At 35.9% G+C, this 21,780-nt stretch overlaps 1 protein-coding gene across 4 annotated transcripts in view; it reads left to right on the top strand.

Annotated features, from left to right (window-relative positions):
• Window positions 1-21,780, top strand: part of KDM2A (lysine demethylase 2A) — a 104,708-nt gene that overhangs the window by 43,983 nt on the left and 38,945 nt on the right. For 3 of the 4 annotated variants that reach the window (XM_079103210.1, XM_079103209.1, XM_079103211.1), the window contains exons 3-5: window positions 10,745-10,883; window positions 11,608-11,686; window positions 12,305-12,351. In XM_079103210.1, coding sequence (XP_078959336.1) covers window positions 10,745-10,883; window positions 11,608-11,686; window positions 12,305-12,351 — 265 coding nt within the window. Of the gene's footprint in view, window positions 1-8,085; window positions 8,336-10,744; window positions 10,884-11,607; window positions 11,687-12,304; window positions 12,352-21,780 lie in introns of those variants that run through there. The other variant, XM_079103212.1, reaches the window with a different exon arrangement.

Here is a 21,780-nt window from a genome sequence, read left to right as displayed (position 1 = left end):
CCTCTATGTTAATTTTAATACTATATTTATGTGTCTTCCCCTATTGGCTCTTGATCTATGGAGTTAAGACTATACCTTTTGGGCTGGGATTATAGCTCAGTGATAGAGCACTTGCCTAGCACATGTGAGGCACTGGGTTCAGTCCTTAGCACCACATAAAAACAAATAAATATTGTTTCCATCTACAACTGAAAATGTTTTTAAAAATATTTTTTAGATATTGATAGATCCTTATTTATTTATTTATTTATTTATTTATTTATTTATTTATTGAACCAAGAATTGAACCCAGTGCTTCACACATGCTAGGCAAGTGCTCTATCACTGAGCCTGAACTCCAACCCTAGTAAAAGTATTAAAAATAAATAAATAAATAAATAGAATAAAGGTATTGTGTTCATCTGCAACTAACAGAAAAAAGACTGCCTTTTAACCTTTGTATTCTGAGAATCTGGCTGATACTCCATATTCAGCATAAGCTTGTTGAATGAATAAGTGTGTTCAGATAATTATGAGACTAGCACAGAGGGAAATAGATCAACATATATACCTGCCCCAAAGTGTGATCTTGCAGTAATGTTGCTTTATGAACTTGCAAGTAAATTGAAAATAATAACATTATTTTAAAGTTCAGTTGCTTATTTGAATATGTATATTCATTTGGAGTGAGAGCCTTAGCTTCTTCCTTTAAAATAGATATAAATGCATATTAAAAGAATGAAGTAAGAATTTGCTATAGGCTGCAAAGATTGGTATTTAATCTGTGTAACGTTACAATTTTACAAAAAGATGCCTTAAACATTTTTGTAAATCTGTAACTCAAAAGTGAGACTTGAAGATCTAGTTGTTACTTGGCTACTATGTTATCACCAGCAAGAGGCTCTGGATTTAAAACTTTGCTTTCAGGCAGTAGGGTAAAATCAGAATCCTAAATTCCTTTGTGAATAGGAGATGAAGAAATTAATCTTAGTAAAAAAAAAAATTGGTAGTGTCATCATTGTAGAAAATGTATAATAAATGTCACTGATTATAGATATCTTTATGAGAACAAGAACAAATTTTCATAGTATACATATAATAAATGTACTGAGTTCAGTGAAGCACTTTGAGATATAAAAAGGTCTCTCATTTGGAATAGCAATATTTTTATTTCAGCCAGAATAGGAAATAATCAGTAAAATAATTTGTGGAGTAAAAGCTAGAATTAGAAATCAGGAATGGTAGAATATTAAATAAAAGTGGCATAAAGAACTAGAAACGTAATGTGTCTGCGCAAATATCACAAACCTTGTACCTTAGGGAGAACATTTCTTGATTATCTGTTTACCAAGCATGGTTTTCTTCTTAAAGACCTTCTCCTTTGTTGCAGACTGGTTCCACTACTTTACCTTCTCTCTGCCAAAACCATTTCAACTATCTGAAGTCTCCTTTGACAGTTTTCTTCCAGCTGCCTCAAGCTACTGATTTGGCTGAGGTTTTATTCCCACACAATTTCAGGAGCATATAAAACCGTGGTTAGGGCTGTCAGCTCCAGAACCAAAGTGCCTGTGTTTTAATCCCATCCACGCTAGTTAATACGTGCACCAATTCCTTTGTAAATTGCGCAGAATTACTACTTCTGTCCTTCAATTCCATGTTTGTAGAGAGGATCATATATCACTGAGATGTTGAATTTAACTGTGTCAGTACATGCATGGTGCTTATTACTGTACGGGATATGTGGTAAGCACTCAAATATGAGCTGCTATCATTGTTTTGCTTTGACATCATTGTTCACCTTCAGAGGGAGTAGCCCACCATTCTGGGTGTGTTTGACAAAAAGACCTGCAGGGGGCTGGGACTGTAGCTCAGTGGTAGAGTACTTACCTAGCACTCCTGAGGCACTGGGTTCAAGCCTCAGCACTGCATTAAAAAAATAAATTAAATAAAGGTATTTGTGTCCATCTACAACTTAAAAAAAAGACATAGCAGACTTTTTCATACTCTGTACTATTACTGCTCTGACTCCTTTGGGCCTCTTTGGGAATAGAAATCATTTAAATTCTCCTGAAAGAACTACCTTTAACATCTGTTGTTGTTGTTTTGTATCCAGTGGTTAAGTATCAGTGGTTAAGTATCCAGGGATTGAACCCCAGGATACTTAACCACTGAGCAACATCTACAGCCCTTTTTTTTTTAAAGGCAGGGTCTCACTAAATTGCTAGGGCTTCTAAGTTGGTGAGGCTGGCTTTAAACTTGTGATCCTCCTGCCTTAGCTTCAGAGTGTTGGGATTATAGGTATGTACCACCATGCCCAGCTTCATCTGGTTGATATTTGAGGTATATGGGGGTTTGTTTAATTTTAGAGGGTGGTAGGTATTGTGGAGAAAGATGTGGAAGTCCCCAGGAGAGCTACTGCCAACCCACCACCAGGCTCCCTCAATCTTTACCACTGAGCTTCCGGCATAGGCTCATGTTGTATTTTGGAGAAATATCTATTCAGACTGCCCATTTTTGAATTGGATTGTATGTTTTGTTATTGTTGAATTGTAAGAATTCTTTAAATATTCTGGATATTAACCCTTTAGCAGATAAATGATTTGCAAATATTTCTTCAGTTTTGTGGTTTGTATTTTCACTGTCTTGATAGTATCCTTTACACAAAAGTTTTAAATTTTGATGAAATATAATTTATGTTTGATTTTTCTTTTGTTGCCTGTGCTTTTGGTTTTATGCCCCAAGCAATCTCACCAAATTCAGTGTTACCTTGTTCTATTTTCCTCTAAGAATTTTATACTTTTAGCTTTAATGCCTCAACTCATTTTGAAGTTTTTTTTTTTTTTTTTTTTTTTGCATGTGATATAAAGGTTCTGACTTCATTGTTGGATATCCAGTTTCCCCAGCATTCTTCATCGAAAATGCATTTAATCTTAAATCTAATAGTCATGTGTCATTAGAAGCTACCGTATTGGGTAGCATAGATCTAGATGATTATATATTACTATTTTAATCTGTTAATGTGGTGAATTAGATTCATTCATTACTAGAAGTAATGGAAATTCTCAGGATTAACAAATTGCTTTTGAATTCCTGGCACATAATACTAGTTAATGAAATATTCTGCTTTGTTTTACTCACTCATGTTCCCCTTCATATAAAATTAACTAAAATGACTATGGGAATTGTTTAGGAAAAATTGTAGTTTCTCAAAAAGTGTTCTCTAACAGTGCCTTTTTTATTGGTCTACATCATTGTAAAAATATACTGCTTTACTTAAACAGATCCATTATATTGCCTTTTATACTTTTACATGTTGTTAGTTATTATTTTTTATTGAGACTCTATATGCCAAAAAATTCATCCTTTTGGGGAGGCGGGTACCAGGGATTGAACTCGGGGTTACTGAACCACTGAGCCACATCCCCAGCCCTGTTTTGAGTTGCTTAAAGCCTTGTTTTTTGCTGAGTCCGGCTTTGAACTTGTGATCCTCCTGCCTCGGTCTCCCAAGCCACTGGAATTGCAGGCATGCACCACCATACCTGGCACACCCTTTTAAAATTTATAATTCAGCAGTATTTTTAGTAATATCAGTTACCACTATTTAATTTCAGAACTCTTTTGTTACCCAAAGACATCCAGAACACATTAGCAGTTATTGCCCATCTTCACCCAGCTGCTGATAACCACTAATCTACTTTATTTCTCTTTAGATTTGCTTGTTTTGGACATTTCATCTGAACAGAATTATAACGTGGTCTTTTGTGACTCTTTTTTCTCTTGACAGAATGTTTTCAGTCATAGCATACAGTAATTAATTCCTTTTTATTGCTAAACAATGTTTCATTATATGGATATACTATGTTTTATTTATACATTCTTCTTTTGACGGATCTTTGGGTTCTTTCTACTTCTTGGCTACTGTGAATAATGTTGCTGTCTTTAATGTTGCTGTAAGAGCTGAGAATGGTGGTATAGACCTGTAGTCCCAGCCATTCAGGAGGCTGATGTGGGACAATTACTTTAGCCCATGAATTTGAGACCAATCTGGGCTACGTGGTGAGACACTATCTTTTAAAACAAAAAAAAAGCCAGATGTGGTGGTGCTTGCCTATAATCCAGCTATGTGGGAGGCTGAGGAAGGAGGAGCACAAATTTGAGGCCATCCTGGATAACTCAGCAAGACCCTGTTTCAGGATAAAAAGGGCTGAGGGTATAGTTCAGTGGTAGAGTACCCCTTGAACAAAGGGTGGGGTAGTAAAGTTGCTATGTACAAGTTTTTGTGTGAGTGTATGTTTTCATTTTCTTGGGTAGATTGATGCATGGGAGTGGAATTACTAGGACATACAATAACTTTATATTTAATCATTTGAGAAACTGCCAGTATTTTCTAAAAGGCTGCAGTGCTATTTTATATTCCCACTAGAAGTGTAAAAGGATTCCACTTTCTCTAATCCTCACCAACACTCAATATTTGACTCTTAGCTAGGTTTGAAGTGATATCGTGTGTGTGTGTGTGTTTAAGGTACTGGGGTTGTAACTCAGGAGTGCTTTACCACTGAGATACATCCTTAGCCTTTCTTATTTTTTTTGTTTTGAGAAAAGGTCTCACTAACATCTTGAGGGTTTTGCCGAGTTGCCAAGGCTGACCTCAAACTCAAGCATCCTTCAGCCTCCACCTCCTAAATCACTAGGATGACAGATGTGTAGCTGCTATCCCCAACACCTGGATTTTTGTGGTTTTGGATTTGCATTTTCCTAATAACTACTAAACCTATATTAAACTAATGACTGATTGTTTTGGTCAGCATTTACTGCTGTGACCAAAAAACCTGACAAGAAAATTGTAGAGGAGGAAAAGTTTATTCAGCCCTCACGGTTTAAGAGGTCTCAGTCTGTAGATGGCCCACTCACTCCATGTATCTGTCCCAAGGTGAGGCAAAACATGGCAGAATGGTGTGGAAGAGGAAAGCAGCTCAGAATATGGCAATCAGGAAATAGAGAAAGCTCAGCCAACCAGGGTCAAAATACCCTAAGTCATACCCCAGTGACCCACATCCTACCTGTGAATAGTCACCACCAAGTTAATTCATATTAGTGGATTAAGCCATCAATTAGACTAAGACTTTCATACCTAATCATTTTACCTCTAAACATTCTTATGTTCTTTCTCACGTGAGCTTCTGGGTGACAACACATATCCAAACCATAATACTAATGATGGTTCAAGTGCTTATTGGTCAGTTGTGTATCCTTTGATCATTTTTTACCTGTTCACTTTTATTCTTGTAGGAATTCTTTAAATATTCTGGGTATTAGATTCTTACTAGATGTATGCTTTGCAAATGGGAGAAAAATCCTATTCTGTAGGTTGTTCTTTTTTTTTTTTTTTTTTTTGGTGTATGTGTGTGTGTGTGTGTGTTGCTGGGAATTGAACCCAGGGCCTTGTGCTTGGGAGACAAGCACTTTACCAACTGAGCTATATCCCTAGCCCTGTTCACTTTATTTATTGGCTTTTGGAACATAGAAGGTTTATAAGTCTATAATTATGCTGTTTTTTTATTGTTACTTGTGTTTTTGATGTTATACCTAAGAAACTGTTGCATTTTTGATGTTATATCTAATTCAAAGTCATAAATATATACACTGTTTTCTTCTAAGAATTTTAGTTTTAGCCTTTACATTCAAGCCTTTGATCCATTTTAATTTTTGTGTGTGTGTGTTGTGGGGTGGAGGTCCACCTTCATTCTTTTGCATGTTGCTAACCAGTTGTCCTGGAACCAGTTTTGTTTTTCTATTTGGTGCTGAGGATTGAACCCAGAGCATCCTAAGCACTCTACCAGTGAGCTAATTTTCTTATAAGTGGCTTCTTGTAAGTGACAGGGTCTTGCTGGGTGCAATGGTGCATGCTTGTAATCCCAATGGCTTGGGAGGCTAAGGCAGGAGGATTACAGGTTCAAAGCCAACCCTGTAAAAGTAACTCAGTGAGATCCTGTCTCTAAATAAAATACAAAATAGGAGTAGGGATGTGGCTCAGTGGTCGAGTGCCCCTGAGTTCAATCCCTGATACCCCCATCCCACCCCCCAGAAAAGAGGCAAGGTCTTGCTGTATCGATCAACATGACTTTGAACTCACCATCCTCCTGACTCTGCCTCCAAAGTAGATTGTATTACTTTTATATAATAAAAATACTAAAGAAAAATCAGGAGTTGAAAGGTCAGATATGGGGAAACAGGAAGACCCACCATCAATAAAAGTTAAATGTCATCTGTTATCTTCCAGTATTTCTAAGAATAATATTGTGATATCCTAGATATAACTTCACATGCTAATTTTTAAACTTACTAGTTTGGGGTGGGGGTGTAGCTTAATGGGTGTAACAATGCCTAGCACATGTGAGGCACTTTTCAGTGTTACATGATAATACTAAGTATGCTAATGGTCACCTTATATTCACTGACATGTATGTTAACCTTGAATGATTTAACCATTTTCCTGTAGTTCAAGTGTGGTTTTTAGGATCTTCCTAAAAACTTTCTCTCTTAGCCTGCTCCACTCCTGCAAATTTCTTTTTCTTTTTTTGGTACTGGGGATTGACCACAGGGGTGCTTAACTACTGAGCCACATCCCCAACACTTTTTATTTTTTGTTTTGAAATAGGGTCTCGCTAAGTTGCTTATGGCCTCACTAAGTTGCTGAAACTGACTTTAACTTGAGATCCTCCTGCCTCAGCCTTCCAAGCTGCTGGGATTATAGGCACGTACCACGACTCCCAGCACTCCTGCACATTTCTAAGAGAGGCAGATGGTTGCTGACATCAGTGAATATTCCCTGTGCAAAAGTTCTCGTTTTCTGAATCTTGTCTGTTATATGTATTATATAAAGACATTTGAGAAAATACCCTTTCTACAGTTCCATTTTACTGAAGCTTTAGTAAAGAGAAGAATGTCAAAGTTTTATGGAATGATTAATACCTGTTTGCGTATAGTATTATATCATCACTTTTGCCTCTGCTAACCACTTAGGAGAGTGATATAACTAATATTCCATCAGCTCAATTTATCTATCAGCACTTGAGCTAATCTAAGTATTCCATTTATGTAGCCATTTTAACCATTTAATATAGTTGATCCCCATTTAACTGGGAGTGGTGGAATTTTTTTTTTTTTTTAATTTACATTCTTTTTGGGATGCTGCAAAACATGAGTTCTATATAATTTGGTCATCTAAATAAACTGATTTGATTATTAATTTTCAGGAATACAATTTATTGTTAACCTTGAAAAATGTAAATTACTTTTAAGAGAAAATGTTGTTGAAATAGATTTCAGTGTTCAGTTTGTGCCTGTTACCTACTGTGATGCTCAGTCCTATCATATATGGGAGGCCAATAACTTCCTTAAGTCTGCCTAAAATCACTGTATGAGCACTGAAATAGACGCGCAGAGCACGCTAGTCAGTCAGTTGTAATTATTTAGTGATGTGGTGGGTTGGAGGAGATTGGTGGCTAAATTACTTAGTGTTCAAGTGGCCTTGCGTTTTGGGTTTCACCTATCGCAGAGATTGTTACTGCATACTGATCTCCAGGGTTATTGTGAGAATTGGATGTTTTTTTAAAGTACTTACAGGATAGATTACTAGAGAGATAGAAAAAAAAATTTCACCTTATCCTTGACAGTGTTAAAACTGACAGTGTTTACATTGTTGCTGACTTCCTGGTTGCAACAATCAAAAAAGAAATCAGAAATTCAGACTTATTTTTCTGTTGTCTTTAAGAAATAGGAATGGCTTGACTGAAGCAGGAACCTGCCTATATATCCTTACACTCTCTGCACTTAAAATGCAAATTGGAGGTTTCTTGTATGTAGGGAGAAAAATAAAAGCATGTGAAAAGATGGAAAGGATGGGGGAACTTCTTGCTAGTGTGTTAGAAATTTTGAAATAATTAGCATAATTGTTTTCTCCTGATTAGTAGACCTAGGAAAGGGTGAGGTTTGAAAACATGACCAGGATTATTTTGTTCTTGTTGTTAAAAAGAGTATTAAAGGGTTGTGGCTTAGTGGTAGAGTGCTTGCTAGCATGTCTGAGGATCAATCCTCAGCACCACATAAAAATAAATAAATAAAATAAAGGTATTGTGCCCATCTATAACTGAAAAATATGTTTTACAAAAAGCATTAAAATGTACAGTGCAAATGAGTACTTTCTAAAAGTTGAATATTTTAAAAAAAGAAACTACACTTACTACAGTTTTGTATTATACCCTTATTCTATAAGGTACTTGGAACTTGTCTCTGGAAGTTCTCTTCAGTCATATATACAAAACAAGGCAAGGGGAGAACTGGATGATGTCTTTAAGTAAGTGAACAAACATCTCCATGTAATAAACCCATCATTGAGTGCCCCCCAACAGAAACACACCTAAATATTTTGAACAATGATGGCATTATTAGAGTAAGTGAAAGGTAGCTAAAATTGAGTCTTTTAGACTTTGAACTGTATTTATGGCAACCAAAGTAGCAAGGAAGTGCTATAAGGTTTTTACCAAATGTGGAAAAGATATCCTTTCAGCGTTTCTACCTAAAACTGGTAAATTGAATTTTTGAATTTTGCAGTCCTCTGGTGTGTAACAAATTTATTTTTATGGTTTAATTCTGCCCTTCTGCCCTTTCAGAGACTTTTTTTTTTTTTTTTTTTTTTTGGTTCTGGGGTTTGAACTCAGCAGTGCTCCAGCCTGGCTAAGTTACAGAGACTGCCCTTGAATTTGTGATCCTTCTGCCTCAACCTGTTGAGCTGCAGGGTTTACAGATGTGCACCACTACAGCCTACTCATAGACCTCTTAGAGACCTTTCTGTATTGTCTCATTTTCTTTATGTAGTTATGTAAATTCAGGTGCAGTCAGTTCTAGATTGTGGGTACCCAGCTTTCAATTCTAGCTTTGGTTGGTCTTAGCACTTGCAAGGGCAGGGATGTTTTTATCCTTGCCTCTACCACTTGTCCATTGATCATGTACTCAAAAAGTTTCACCAAATTTTAATACTGTTCAAAGTAAAATATTTAAAAGATAAATTTGCAACATAAGCAACATTTAAATTTTTTTTAAAAAAATAACAGTTTATGAGACAAAATTAACATACCATAAAATTGATTCATTGTAAAGTGTATAATTCAGTGATTTTTAGTATATTCACAGAGTTGTGTAAACATTACTACTCTCTAATTTCAGAATTTTTTCTTTGCTCCTGAAAGAAACTCATACCATTAGCTATTATTTCCCATTCCTCCCTTTTTCCCCAACCCTTGACAACTAATAATCTACTTTCTGTCTCCATGGATTTGCCAATTCCAGACATTTCATATAAATGAAATGATATAATACATAGTCTTTCATGTCCACCTGTTGACCCCCCACCTTTTTCCCTTGATGCTGGGAATTAAACCCAGGGCCTCACTCATGCTTGGCAAGCACTGAGCTACACCTCCAGCCCTTTTGGATTTTATTTTGAGATAAAATCCTAAGTTTTGCTGCACACTGTCCTTGAACTTGTGATCCTCCTACCTTAGCCTTCCAAGTGTAGCTTTCTGGCTTCTTTTACTTAGCCTAATGTTTCTAGGTTTAACCATGTTGTAGCACACACCAGTACTTTGTTCCTTTTGTGGCCAAGTAATATTTCATTGTGTAGATATAAATTTCTTTTTTCTTTTGATTTTTTTTTTTTTTTTTTAGTTGTAGATGGATACGAATACGTTTATTTATTTACTTTTATGTGGTGCTGAGGATCAAACCCAGTGCTTCACACATTAGGCAAGCATTCTCCCTACCACTGAGCTACAACTGTGCCTCTCTTTTTTCCTTTTCTTTTTTTGTTTTTTGGCTACTTGAGATTGAACCCATGGGTACTTAAGCACTGAGCCATATCCCCAGTTCTTTTTATTTTTTGAGACAAGGTCTTGCTAAGTTGCTGAGGCTGGCTTTGTACTTGTGATCCTCCTGCCTTAGCTTCCTGAGTGGCTGGGACTACAAGTACATGCCACTGCACCCACCTATAGATATAAATTTCTCAACACACCAACACTTGTTATTGTCCAAATTTTTGGTGGTAGCCATCTTGGTGAGTATTACTATTTCATTACGGTTTTGATTTGCAATTCCCTAATGACTAATGATATTGGCTGTCTTATCAGACGCTTTCCTTGGAGAGATGTATTATCTTTAAAGTTAAATATTAATGGTCTGCTGTTTACCATACTGTTGTTTAGATTTTCTCAGATAAGAGTTTTTTTCTTTTTTTTTTTTAATCATTTCAGATGTTTTGGTCTATTCTTGAGGTTGTTTCACAAACGTTGTCTTAGATACAGCTCTGCCCTATGAAAATAATTGTATTTTGTATCCTCACTTGAATGTCTGTAAAGACAGTTTATCCCCACTTTGATAAAACATGATAGACAAAATATTTAGTAGATCGTATTTGGTTGTTTTCATTGTGAATTTATATTTCTAGACTTAAAGAGTTAGCAAAGGTAAAATTCACAGGTAGGGCACCCCGTGCCTCATTAAAACTTTGTTTTATTCTGTGTATTCTGAGAACATCAGCTGGTCTTTGAGTCGAGAGAAAGAAGAAATTTGTAAGGCAAGGAAAATTGATGATTGGTATATGGCAACTGAGGTTGAAAGTAGCAGTCTGTATGTGTAGGGAACACCATGGCTGTTTGTAGATGGGCTTGAAAAAGTGCACAGTTTCATGCTTATGTCCCTTCTTTCCCAGCGTGGTACCATGAGACGACGCTATGAAGATGATGGCATTTCAGATGATGAAATTGAAGGGAAACGAACTTTTGACTTGGAAGAGAAACTCCACACCAACAAATATAATGCCAATTTTGTTACTTTTATGGAGGGAAAAGGTCAGTATCAGTTTGATTCAGAGCTACAGCCCCTTGATGTAGGAATGCACAGAATCTGAGACTGTGAGTCTAGCATCTTGAAGCTGAAATATTACCTGTTGATGCTATGTATTTGTTTTGTTTTGGTTTACATTGTGCCACTTGTATGCATCCTCTCCTACCCCATTTTTCCACCCTTGAGTCATTCTCTGCTGTGTTAGAAGTAGTCTTTTATTGGGATTGGAGTATTTTTGGAATTTTTTTTCTAAAGGCCTTTTCTCCCTCCTCCCATCCCTTGGTTTGGGTTTAATTAAAAATAGTATAATAAAACCCCTTTTATGTATATGCCCACATCACTGAAGCCAAGGGAAATTCCTCATGTGACATGTAGCTTTGATCCTTAGCAAACTGACAAGGATATTAAATACATATTGTAGTAGTCAAAATTCATTTTTTGGCTATTAAGAGACAAAGTGATGATAATTCCTACTTAGGACTTATGAGACAACTCTGATCTTAAGTTCTGAATTTCCTGTGGAAATACAAACTTAGCAAATCTCTCAAACCTTGCTTCTCAGTGTGTTTTCCCTATTTCCTAAGAGATGCTTCTTAGTGACAAGTGTTTATTTATTAACACAGTACAACTGTATGCACAAAATAATAATTTATACCTTACTACTTAGATCCTTTTATCTTTTTCCAACAGTACTTGTTTTTCTAATAATTTCTTTTTGTGCCATGACAGATTTTAATGTAGAGTATATCCAGCGGGGTGGCTTGAGAGACCCTCTGATTTTCAAGAATTCTGATGGACTTGGAATAAAGTAAGTGTTCTGGGCCTGGCTGGATATGATTTTGAAATGACCTTTCCTCAGGGCTGTAGGCAATGGTAGTATTGGGAACACAGAGACAGTAGGTAACTGAAAATAATCTCCCACTTATTTAAAAAGTATTTGTTTTTGTTATACAAACAATTTATGTTAGAGGTAAATGGAAAAGTATAGATGAACTAAAAAGAAAAGAAATTTAAATCTCTTGAAATATACCATTCTTAGATAATCATTGCTCATTTGTTAGATATTTTTCTATGTATGTATATAAATACAAAACCATTTATAAAGTTAGGCATGGTGATGCACACCTGTAATCCCAGTGACTGAGGCAGTAGGACTGCATGTTCAAGGCCAGCCTCAGCAATTTAGTGAGACCCTGTTGCAGAAAAAAAGGGCTGGGGTGTGACTCAGTGGTAGAGTTCCTTTGGGTTCAATCCCCATGGAGGGAACCATGATCAATAATTATTTTAAAACATTAGATAAATTTAAACCTAAATGTGAAGATTGATGAGTCTGATTGGGGAATTCTCAGTACTTTAAAAAAATCTCAAATAAATTGACTAGAGAAGTTGTATTTTCCATTTATACTTACTAGCATTTGTTTCATAGGATGCCAGATCCAGACTTCACTGTGAATGATGTCAAAATGTGTGTGGGTAAGTATTAAGCTTTTGACCTCTGAGTCTTTGAAACAGAGATTTAAGATGTAGTGCTGTGTCCTAAATCTTTAAGGTTTAAGGCATGGGAATATTGAAATATTTACTTGATTAGAAGCTACTTTATTAAAAGCTGAGAGTTTCCTCAGAAGGAGAGTTTATTAGGCATAGAACCTTTGAATCTTGATCCTTTTCCTACCTACCATCTTTATCATTGTGCATCTTTCCCTTTCTCCCTGAAGAGACTGCCTTTCAAGGGAGCATACCCAGGAAACTGAAAACTTGTACCTTTGAGCCAATAAAAAAGCTTCATTGATGTCTGTAATTCTGTGTCCTTATCCTTAAAGTAGTAGATACATTTCCTGGAAATTCTCACCAATGCTACACTGGGTAACTTGTCTAAGACTTAAAACTTTGTACACTGAGAAGTAGATACATTAAAATTTCTCCTCAGTGATTTGTTTAAAATGAGTCCTTAATTTGATTTATATTGAATTCAAAATTTAGGAAAAGAAAGCAAATTATTATCTAATTAAAGAAGGAAACTTCAGTAAAGGTTCAGCTTAGTTTTCTACAGTTCGTTTATTGTGACCCTAAGGTACTTCAATATTCCTAGTAGTTCGTACATGGTAAGGCAGTAAAGTGGCATAAAGTCATCTAGAAATGTTTTTAACAGGATATGAGGCAAAAAGGAGTTTCTTGTGGTTTTTTTTGGGACTGTTTTCTTTTAACCCTTCAACTCTTTCATTTTGTCCTTTGAACTGATATTCCAGTGCCATTCTTTACTTTGGAAATTAAGTATTGCAGTGCTGTCTTGTGGCCACTTGAGGGCCCTTGTTAGACTGCTGAAGAAAAACTCTTGTTTATCTAAGAGTGAAAGTCACATTTCAGGTAAAGAAAGGTTCTCTGTTCCCTATATTATTCATCCTTTCAATGTTCCTGTGTTAAATTCTAGCCACTTGCCCATCACCATGTATCCTAGTATCTAACATAGCTCCTGGAGTGTAGTAAGTGCACTGGAAATCTGTTGAATAATTAAAATGTACAACTTTCTCTCAAGAGGACTTAGATAACCTGTTTAGATACTTAAAAATCCATCATTTCTCTTCTTTTCTTAATGAACCTACAGAAGAGTAATTTCCTGGATCCATGAGGTAGTATATAACCATAGCTTTTCTCTGTTGGTCAGACATTATTATAGTTTGTGGTCTGCAAATGACCTTGCATGAGAACTATGTGATAACTTGTTAAAAATATAGACTCCTAGAGGAGATTCTGGGAAGGCAGTAAGAACTTTGTTTCCTACCTGGACAATAATTGCACTGGCAGAATTTGTCCAGTGTAACTATTTTGGAGTTCTAGTTCAATGAAGTCTTGCAACTTCCAGGATAAGACTTAGACAGTGATATGCAGTTAATTTTGGGTCATAGCACAGTAGCAGCCACTCCTCCACCCTACCAACCAGCCCTGGGAAGACCAGCATACAGTTTGCAGGAGACAGGATTGGCAAAGAGGGTCCTTCTCAATGTTGGGGAAACTATGCTATGATCACTTGATGACTGCTTCTGATCACAGAGGTACAAAGAGGGCAGCCATTGTTGGTTGTACTTTCCCTAAACTTTTGTAAGTCCCTCCCCTCCTACCAAGTGATTTCCAGGAGATTTAAAAGGCCTCATGCCCTTTGCTACCCTGTTTTCTCTTTTTTTTCTGGGTCCCAGACATTAAAGACTAGGACAGTCAAAGGCATCTGAATATATAGGGAAAATCAGAAACTAACCGTACACACCCAAGGAAAGGTACAGGCTCAAAAAAGACCTTCCGTTTATACTTTAGGTTGGTCCTTGGCACACAGACAGCTTACAACAATTAAAAGCCCCCAAACAAATAACAATGCACAACAAAACCTAGGAAGGGGGAAAATCTGATCTTAAGAGTTACACATTATTAGATTCATGTGTTCAGTTTTCAGCAATAGATTAAAGCATATAAAGAAACAGGAGGATGTGAGGGCAATCTGGCTGCGACATCTGTCACCCCATTGATCGCCAGGGTTGATTCGGCTGATCTGGCTGGCTAGGCGGGTGTCCCCTTCCTCCCTCACCACTCCATGTGCGTCCCTCCCGAAGCTGCGCGCTCCATCGAAGAGGACGACCTTCCCCGATAGAGGAGGACCGTTCTTCGGTCAAGGGTATACGAGTAGCTGCGCTCCCTTGCTAGAACCTCCAAACAAGCTCTCAAGAAACAGGAAATTATGACTGACTGAAAGGAAAAAAGTCAATCAACAGAAGTTGTCCCTGAAAAGATTTGATTGGCTGATCTAGTAGAGAACAGCTTTAAAACAAATATCTTACACAAGCTAAAAGAACTAGAGGATGATTTAGAGAAAAATCAGGAAAATGATTGTTGAATGACTTGGAAACTTCAGCAAAGAGATATAAAATCTAAAAAACAAACAAAAAACTAAAAAGTTTTGAACCTAAAAAGTACGTTAATGAAAAATTCACTAAAGAGATTAAAAGGCAGATTTGAACAAGCAGAAAGAAACAGTGAACTGAAAAGTAGGACAATGGAAATTGAGTCTGAGGAACAGAAAGACAAAAGACTGAAGAAAAGTGCACAGAGTCTGCCATGGTTTGAAGGTCTTGTCTCCTCCAAACCTCATATTGACATTTAATTGCCATTCTAACAGTTTTAAGAGATGATTATTTCATGAGCGCTCAACTCTCATGCTACCCTTAAAAAAGTGAGTTTGGCTCCTCCTTGTTCTCTTTCATTCTCTTCCCTTCCTCTATGTTTAATGCAGCAAAAAAGACTTGTCAGATGCCAGCACCTTGATAGTGGGCCTACTGGCCTCCAGAACTTTGAGTCAATAAATTTCTATTCATTACAAATTACCCCTTCACAGGTATTCTGTTAAAAGCAGCACAAAACAGACTATGAGCCTAAGGGGACATATGGGACACCATCAGGGATTAACAGAAGGGAGAGAGAGAGAAAAAGGGACAGAGAGAATATTTGAAGAAATAATGGCAGAAAATTTCCCAAATTTGATGAGAGTCATAAAACAAACAAAGAAACAAACAAAAAAAACTCCAAAAAGCTCAATGAATTTCCAAGATAACTCAGAGACCATCATCAGAACATATAAACAAACGCTTCAGAAGCCAAAGTCAGAGTCTTGCAAGCATCAGAAAAATGACTCATCACATATAGGGAGTCTCAATAAGATTATGAGCAGGTTTCTCATCAGAAATTTTGGAGGCCAGGAGGCAGGGGGCTAATATATTCAAAGTGCTAAAATGTGAGGAAAACAAATCTTACCAGTCAGGAATCCTATATTCAGCAGATCTGTTCTTCAAATGGGAAACTTAAGACATTCCCAGAGAAACAAAAGTTTGGGGAGTTCATTACTACTACCTCTGTCATGCAAGAAATGCAGGCGAATCCTGCAAGGGAAATTGAAAGGACCACACAGTAATTTGAAGCCATATGGAGAAATAAAGTTCCCAGTAAAGATGAATACATGAACAGTTACAAAAGCTAGTATTAAATATTATTATAACAATGCCCTTACTCTTTTTTTTTTGTGGTGGGGGTGTGTGTACTGAGGATTGAACCTAGGGGCACTTACTGAATCACATTCCCAACCCTTTTTATTTTGAACGATATCTTGGTAAATTGCTTAGGGCCTTGTTAAGTTGCTGAGGCTGGCCTCCAACTTGAAATCATCCTGCTTTAGCCACCCAAATTGCTGGGATTACAGGTGTATTTTACCACACCCAGCTCCTTATTTTCTACATGATTGAAAGCTAATGCTTATTTATTTATATTGCAATACTGGGGATTGAACCTAGGGCCTCGCACATGGGAGGCAAATTCTTTACCATTGAACTACACCCCTAGTCCCTTTATTATTATTTTTTATTTATTTATTTATTTTTTATTTTTTTATTTTATTTTGAGACAGGATCTTATACAGTCACCTGCACTGGTCTTGTGATTCTCCTACCTCAGTCTCCCGAGTATCTTGAATGATGTCATATAACAGCTTAGGACTGTTACATTTTTTAAAACAAGTTATTAATCTAAAAGTATTGTTATTGGAACTTTAGATGTGACTGAATTTTTATTTTTTATGTAATTTAAGACACTAATGCATTTTAAAGAGTTTAGAGGCACACAATATATAAGAATCTTTTTTTTGTGACATCAAAATCCAAAGAGATAGGAATGGAGTTGTAAAAGCATAGTTTTTGTATGTTATTTAAACAGTTTGGTATTCAAAATAGAAAGCTTAACTATAGGATGTTAGATGTAATTGCCATGATTACCAAAAAGAAATGAGAAATTTACACATTTAATTACAAAATCAACTGAAAACAAAAGACAATAATAGATTCAGGTAGAATACTTTACCTTGCATATGTGAGGCCCTGGGTTCAATCTTCAGACCACTAAATAAATAAGTAAAAGTGTGTGTGTGTGTGTGTGTGTGTGTGTGTGTGTGTGTGTGTACACTGACAAAATTAAAGGGAGAAATATGAAATACACAGTTCTATGCAATAATTGGAGACTTCAGTACCCTTTCTGAATAATGGGTAGAAAAGCCAGACAGGAGATGAGGAAAAAGGACCTAACACAAGAAACAAGTTAGACATAACAGGCATATATAGAATATTCAACAACAATAGCATACACATTTTGAAGTATTACATGGGGCATTTCCAAGATAGACCATATGTTGGATCACAAGTTAAGTTTCAGTAAATTTAAAAAGAAATATCAAAATATCTTCTCCAACCACAGTGGTACAAAGGGTAGAAATCAGTAACAAAATGGGTAAGTTCGCAAAATTAACCAACATATCCTTAAATAATCAGTGGGAAAAAAGAAATCACAAGGGGCATTAGAAAATACGTATAGTCAATTGAATGCAAAAACAAAGCTTATAGAATGTGGTAAATGAAATGCCCAGTGGGGGATTTATAGTTATAAAGGCTTACATAAAAAAGATAGGAAATACTAAATTAAAGACCTAACATTACGACTTAGGGAATAGAAAATGAAGACCTACTAAACATAAAGCTAGCAGAAGGAAAGAAATAATAAAGATTAGAGCAGAGATAAATGAAATAGAGAATAGAAAATCAGTGAAACCCAAAGTTGGTTCTTTGAGAAAGTTAACAAAATCAACAAAACTTCAGCAAGATGGGCTGAGGAAGAAAAAAAGACCAAATTACTAAAATCAGAAGTGAAAGTGAGGATGTTATTATCAATTCTACAGAAAATAGAAAATTTATAATACTGTTCGTGTGTCTTTACCAATAAAGTGGATAAATTGATAAATTCCTAGAAACAGAACCTAAATGAGACTAATCATGAAGAAATAAAAAATCTAAGTGGATGTATAACTGGTTAAAAAGATTGAATCAGTATTCAAAAATCTTCCAGCAAAGAAAAGCCTGGACCTTATGGCTTCACTGGTGAATTCTACTAAACACTTGAACCAATGTTTTCAAACATTGTCAAAGAATTGAAAAGGGAACATTTTTTAACTCATTCTGTGAAGCAGCATTACCTTGATACCAAAAAGACAATATAAGAAAATAAAACTACACACCAGAATCTCTTAAGAGCATTGATACAAAAATCTTCAGTACTATACAGCTGAATTCAGCACATGAAGAAGGTCATACACCATGTCCAAGTTGCATTTACTCCTGGAAAGCAAAGATGGTTCACAGCATGAAAATCAATAGTGGGCACCACAGTAGCAGAATGAAGGGAGGAGAAACACACAATCACCTCAATTGATGGAGAAAAAGCATTTGACACAATTCAATACCATTTTCATGATAAAAAAAAAAACATTCAACAAACTAGAAATAGAAGGAAACTATCTCAACATAATAAAACCATCTATGAAAAACCTATAGCAAACATCATACTCAGTTGTGAATGACTAAAAAGCTTTACCTCTAAGATGAGGGATGAGGATACTTACTTTTGTCACTTCAACATGATACTGGAAATTCTAAACAGCATGTAGGCAAAATAAGGAAATAAAACACATCTAAATTGAAAAGGAAGAAGTAAAATGGTCTATTCACAAATTGAAAATAGAATTACTACATGATGTTATGTGTAGAAAACTAAATTTAGATTCCCCAAAAACTTGTTTGAAATAAAGGAATTGTCAAAGTAACAAGCTATGAAGTATACAACATTCAGTTGCATTTCTGTACACCAACAATGAACAATCTAAAGGAAGATTTGAAAGCAATTCCCATTTACAATAGTGTCAAAAAATAATGTAAAATACTTTTATAAGACTTATATAATGAAAACTATAAAACTGCTGAAGAAATGAAAGAAGACATAAAATTTAAACATGCCTCATGTTCATGGGTTGGAAGACAGTTTTTTGTTATTGTTGGGCTTTGGGGGGTTTTTTGTGTGTATTTTTGTTTGGGGCAGTATTTTTCAGTGCTGTAGATCAAAACCCTGGACCTCTTGCATGCTAGATAATTGCTATGCAACTGAGCTACACCCCCAATTCCAAAAGACTTAATATTGATGTCACTACTTAATAAGATGTCAGAACTACCCAGAGTGATCTAGATTTATGTAATCCCTTTCAAAATCCTATTGATTTTTTTTTTTTTTTTTTGCAGAAATAGAAAAATTTCATCCTAAAATTCATGTGGAATCTCCAGGGACCTTGAAAAACCCAAACATTCTTGGGAAAAAAAGAGCAATGGATATATATTTCCTGAGTTCAAAACAATGCAAAGCTACAGTAATCAAAACAACATAATACTAGTGTTAAGAATGACCCCTAGACCAGTGGCATAGAATAGAGAAGCCAGAAATAACCTTCAAATTGGGGTGTTAGACAGTTTTTTTCAACAAATGATGTTGTGAAAACTGCCTGTCTACATGCAAAATAATTATGTTGAACTCCTACCTAACATCATATACAAAAATTGATTCAAAATGGATCAGAGACCTAAATTTAAAACCTAAAATTGTAAAATTCTTAGAAGAAAATATACGGTACCCAGTGACCCAGGAGACTGAAGCAGGAAAATTTTAAGTTCTAGGTCAGCCATGGCAACTTAGATGATTATAAAACAAAAATACAATTAAAAGGCCTGGAGATGTAACACAGTGATAGAGCACCCCTACGTTCAACCTTAGTATCTAAGGGAAAAAAGAAAAGAGAACAAAACATAGGGCAAGGCTTTATAATGTTAGATTTGGCAGTGGTTTCTTAGTGGTGACACCAGACAGACTGTAATGCAGTGGTAGAGCACTTGCCTAGCATGTGTGAGGCACTGGGTTCAATTCTTAGCATCACAAAAAACCAAAATTCCATCAACAACTAAAAAAATTTAAAAAAAAAAAAAAAAAACTCAGTAAGTATATATATATTAGACTAATTTAAAATTTTAAATTAATTTTGATTTATTAAATTAAATTTTGATTTATACATCAAAAATATAAACAAATGGGAGAAAATATTTACAAATCATGTATCTAATGAGAAATTAATATCTAGAGTATATGTAGAACTAAGACTCAACAATTTAAAAAATTGATTCAAAAATGGGCAAAGGAATTGAACCAGACTTCTTCAAAGAAGGTACACAAATTACCAATAAACACATATAAAGATTGCTGGACATTACTATTACTGATCATTAGGAAATACAAATCAAGACTGCAGTGAGGGCCTAGGGATGTAGCTCAGCGGTAGAGTGCTACTTAGCATATAGAAAGCCCTGGGTTGGATTCCTAGCGCCACAAAAATAAAACAAAACCACTACAATTGGAAAAAAAAAAAAAAAAAAACTAGGAAATAAGCAAGTGATGTTGAGGGAGGATTTGGAGAAATTGGATCCCCTATGCATAGTTGGTGGGAGATTGTAAGATGGTACCACCACTGTGAAAAAGAGTATGTTGTTCCACAAAAATATTGGCAATAGAATTACCTTGTGATCCAGTAAATCCACTTGGGGTATATACCCAGAAGGATTGAAAGCAGGATCTCAAACTGTGTTTATAGCATTACTACTGCTGCTGCTAAAACTTAATACAATTTTAGTACTAGGGATTGAACGCAGGGTTATTCTGAGCTATATTCCTATCTCTTTTTGTGTTTTATTTTGAGTTAGGGGTCACTAAGTTGTCCAGGCTGGCCTCAAATTTGTGATCCTCCTGTTTTGGCCTCCTGAGTAGCTGGATTTACAAAGATAGTGAACCATACCTAGCTCATAGCAGTTTTGTTTGTTTTTTGTTTGTTTGATTGATTGTGTTTTGTTTTTGGTACCAGGGATTGACCCCACAGAAACACTGAGCTATATCCCCAGTCCTTTTAAAAATATTTTATTTAGAGATAGGGTCTCACTGAGTTGCTTAGGGCCTCCCTAAATCACTGAGGCTGACTTTGAACTCTCGCTCCTCCTGCCTCAGTCTCCTGAACCACTAGGATTATAGGCGTGGGCCACTGTACCTGGCTCATAGAAACATTATTGACAATAACTGAAACTTGGAAGCATCCTATTAGTAGATACCCATTAGTAGCTGAATGTTAAATGCAGTGCAATGTCATTTGTCACTTAACAGTGGGGGATGTGTTTTGAGAAATGCATATTTGGATGATTTTATCCTGTGCCAACATCATAGAGTATATTTATACACACTAAGATGGCTATGATGTTACTAGGCAATAAAATTCATCACTGAGGCATGCATGGCTGTATAGCCATACAATGGAGTATCGTTCAGCCTTAAAAAGAAATAAAATTCTGACATGTTACAACTTAGATGGACCTTGAAGACTTTTATCTAAGTGAAATAAACCAGTCATAAAAAGACAAATACTGAGCCAGTCATATTCACGCACACCTGTAATCCCAGCAACTCAGGAAGCTGAAGCAGGAGGATCGCAAGTCAAGGTCAGCCTCAGCAACTCAGTGAGACTCTGTTTCAAAATAAAAATCTAAAAGTGGGAATGTAGTTCAATGATAAGGTGTCCCTGGATTCAATCACCAGTACCAAAAAAAAAAAAAAAAAAAAAAAAGACATACTGTATGGATCTACTTGTATGAAGTAGTTAGTCAAAATTAAAGAGACAAAGTAGGAACGGTGGTTGTGGGACATGGGGAATGAGGAGTTATTGTTTAACTGAGGCAGGAGGATTGAAAGTTCAAAGCCAGCCTTAGCAAAAACAAGGCACTAAGCAACTCAGTGAGACCTTGTCTCTAAATAAAATACAAAAAAAATGGGGCTGGGGATGTGACTCAGTGGTTTAGTGCCCGTGAGTTCAATCCCTTGTACCCCACCACCACCACCAAAAAAAGGTTAAGATAGTATATTTTAAACTGGGCATGGTGACCATTTGTGTAATTATAGCTACTTACGAGG

This window comes from Sciurus vulgaris (genome assembly GCF_902686455.1).
Source record: "Sciurus vulgaris genome assembly, chromosome: 11".
Taxonomy (NCBI): domain Eukaryota; kingdom Metazoa; phylum Chordata; class Mammalia; order Rodentia; family Sciuridae; genus Sciurus; species Sciurus vulgaris.
Note: the sequence above shows the minus strand (reverse complement) of the source record. Positions and strands in the feature narration are given on the sequence as shown.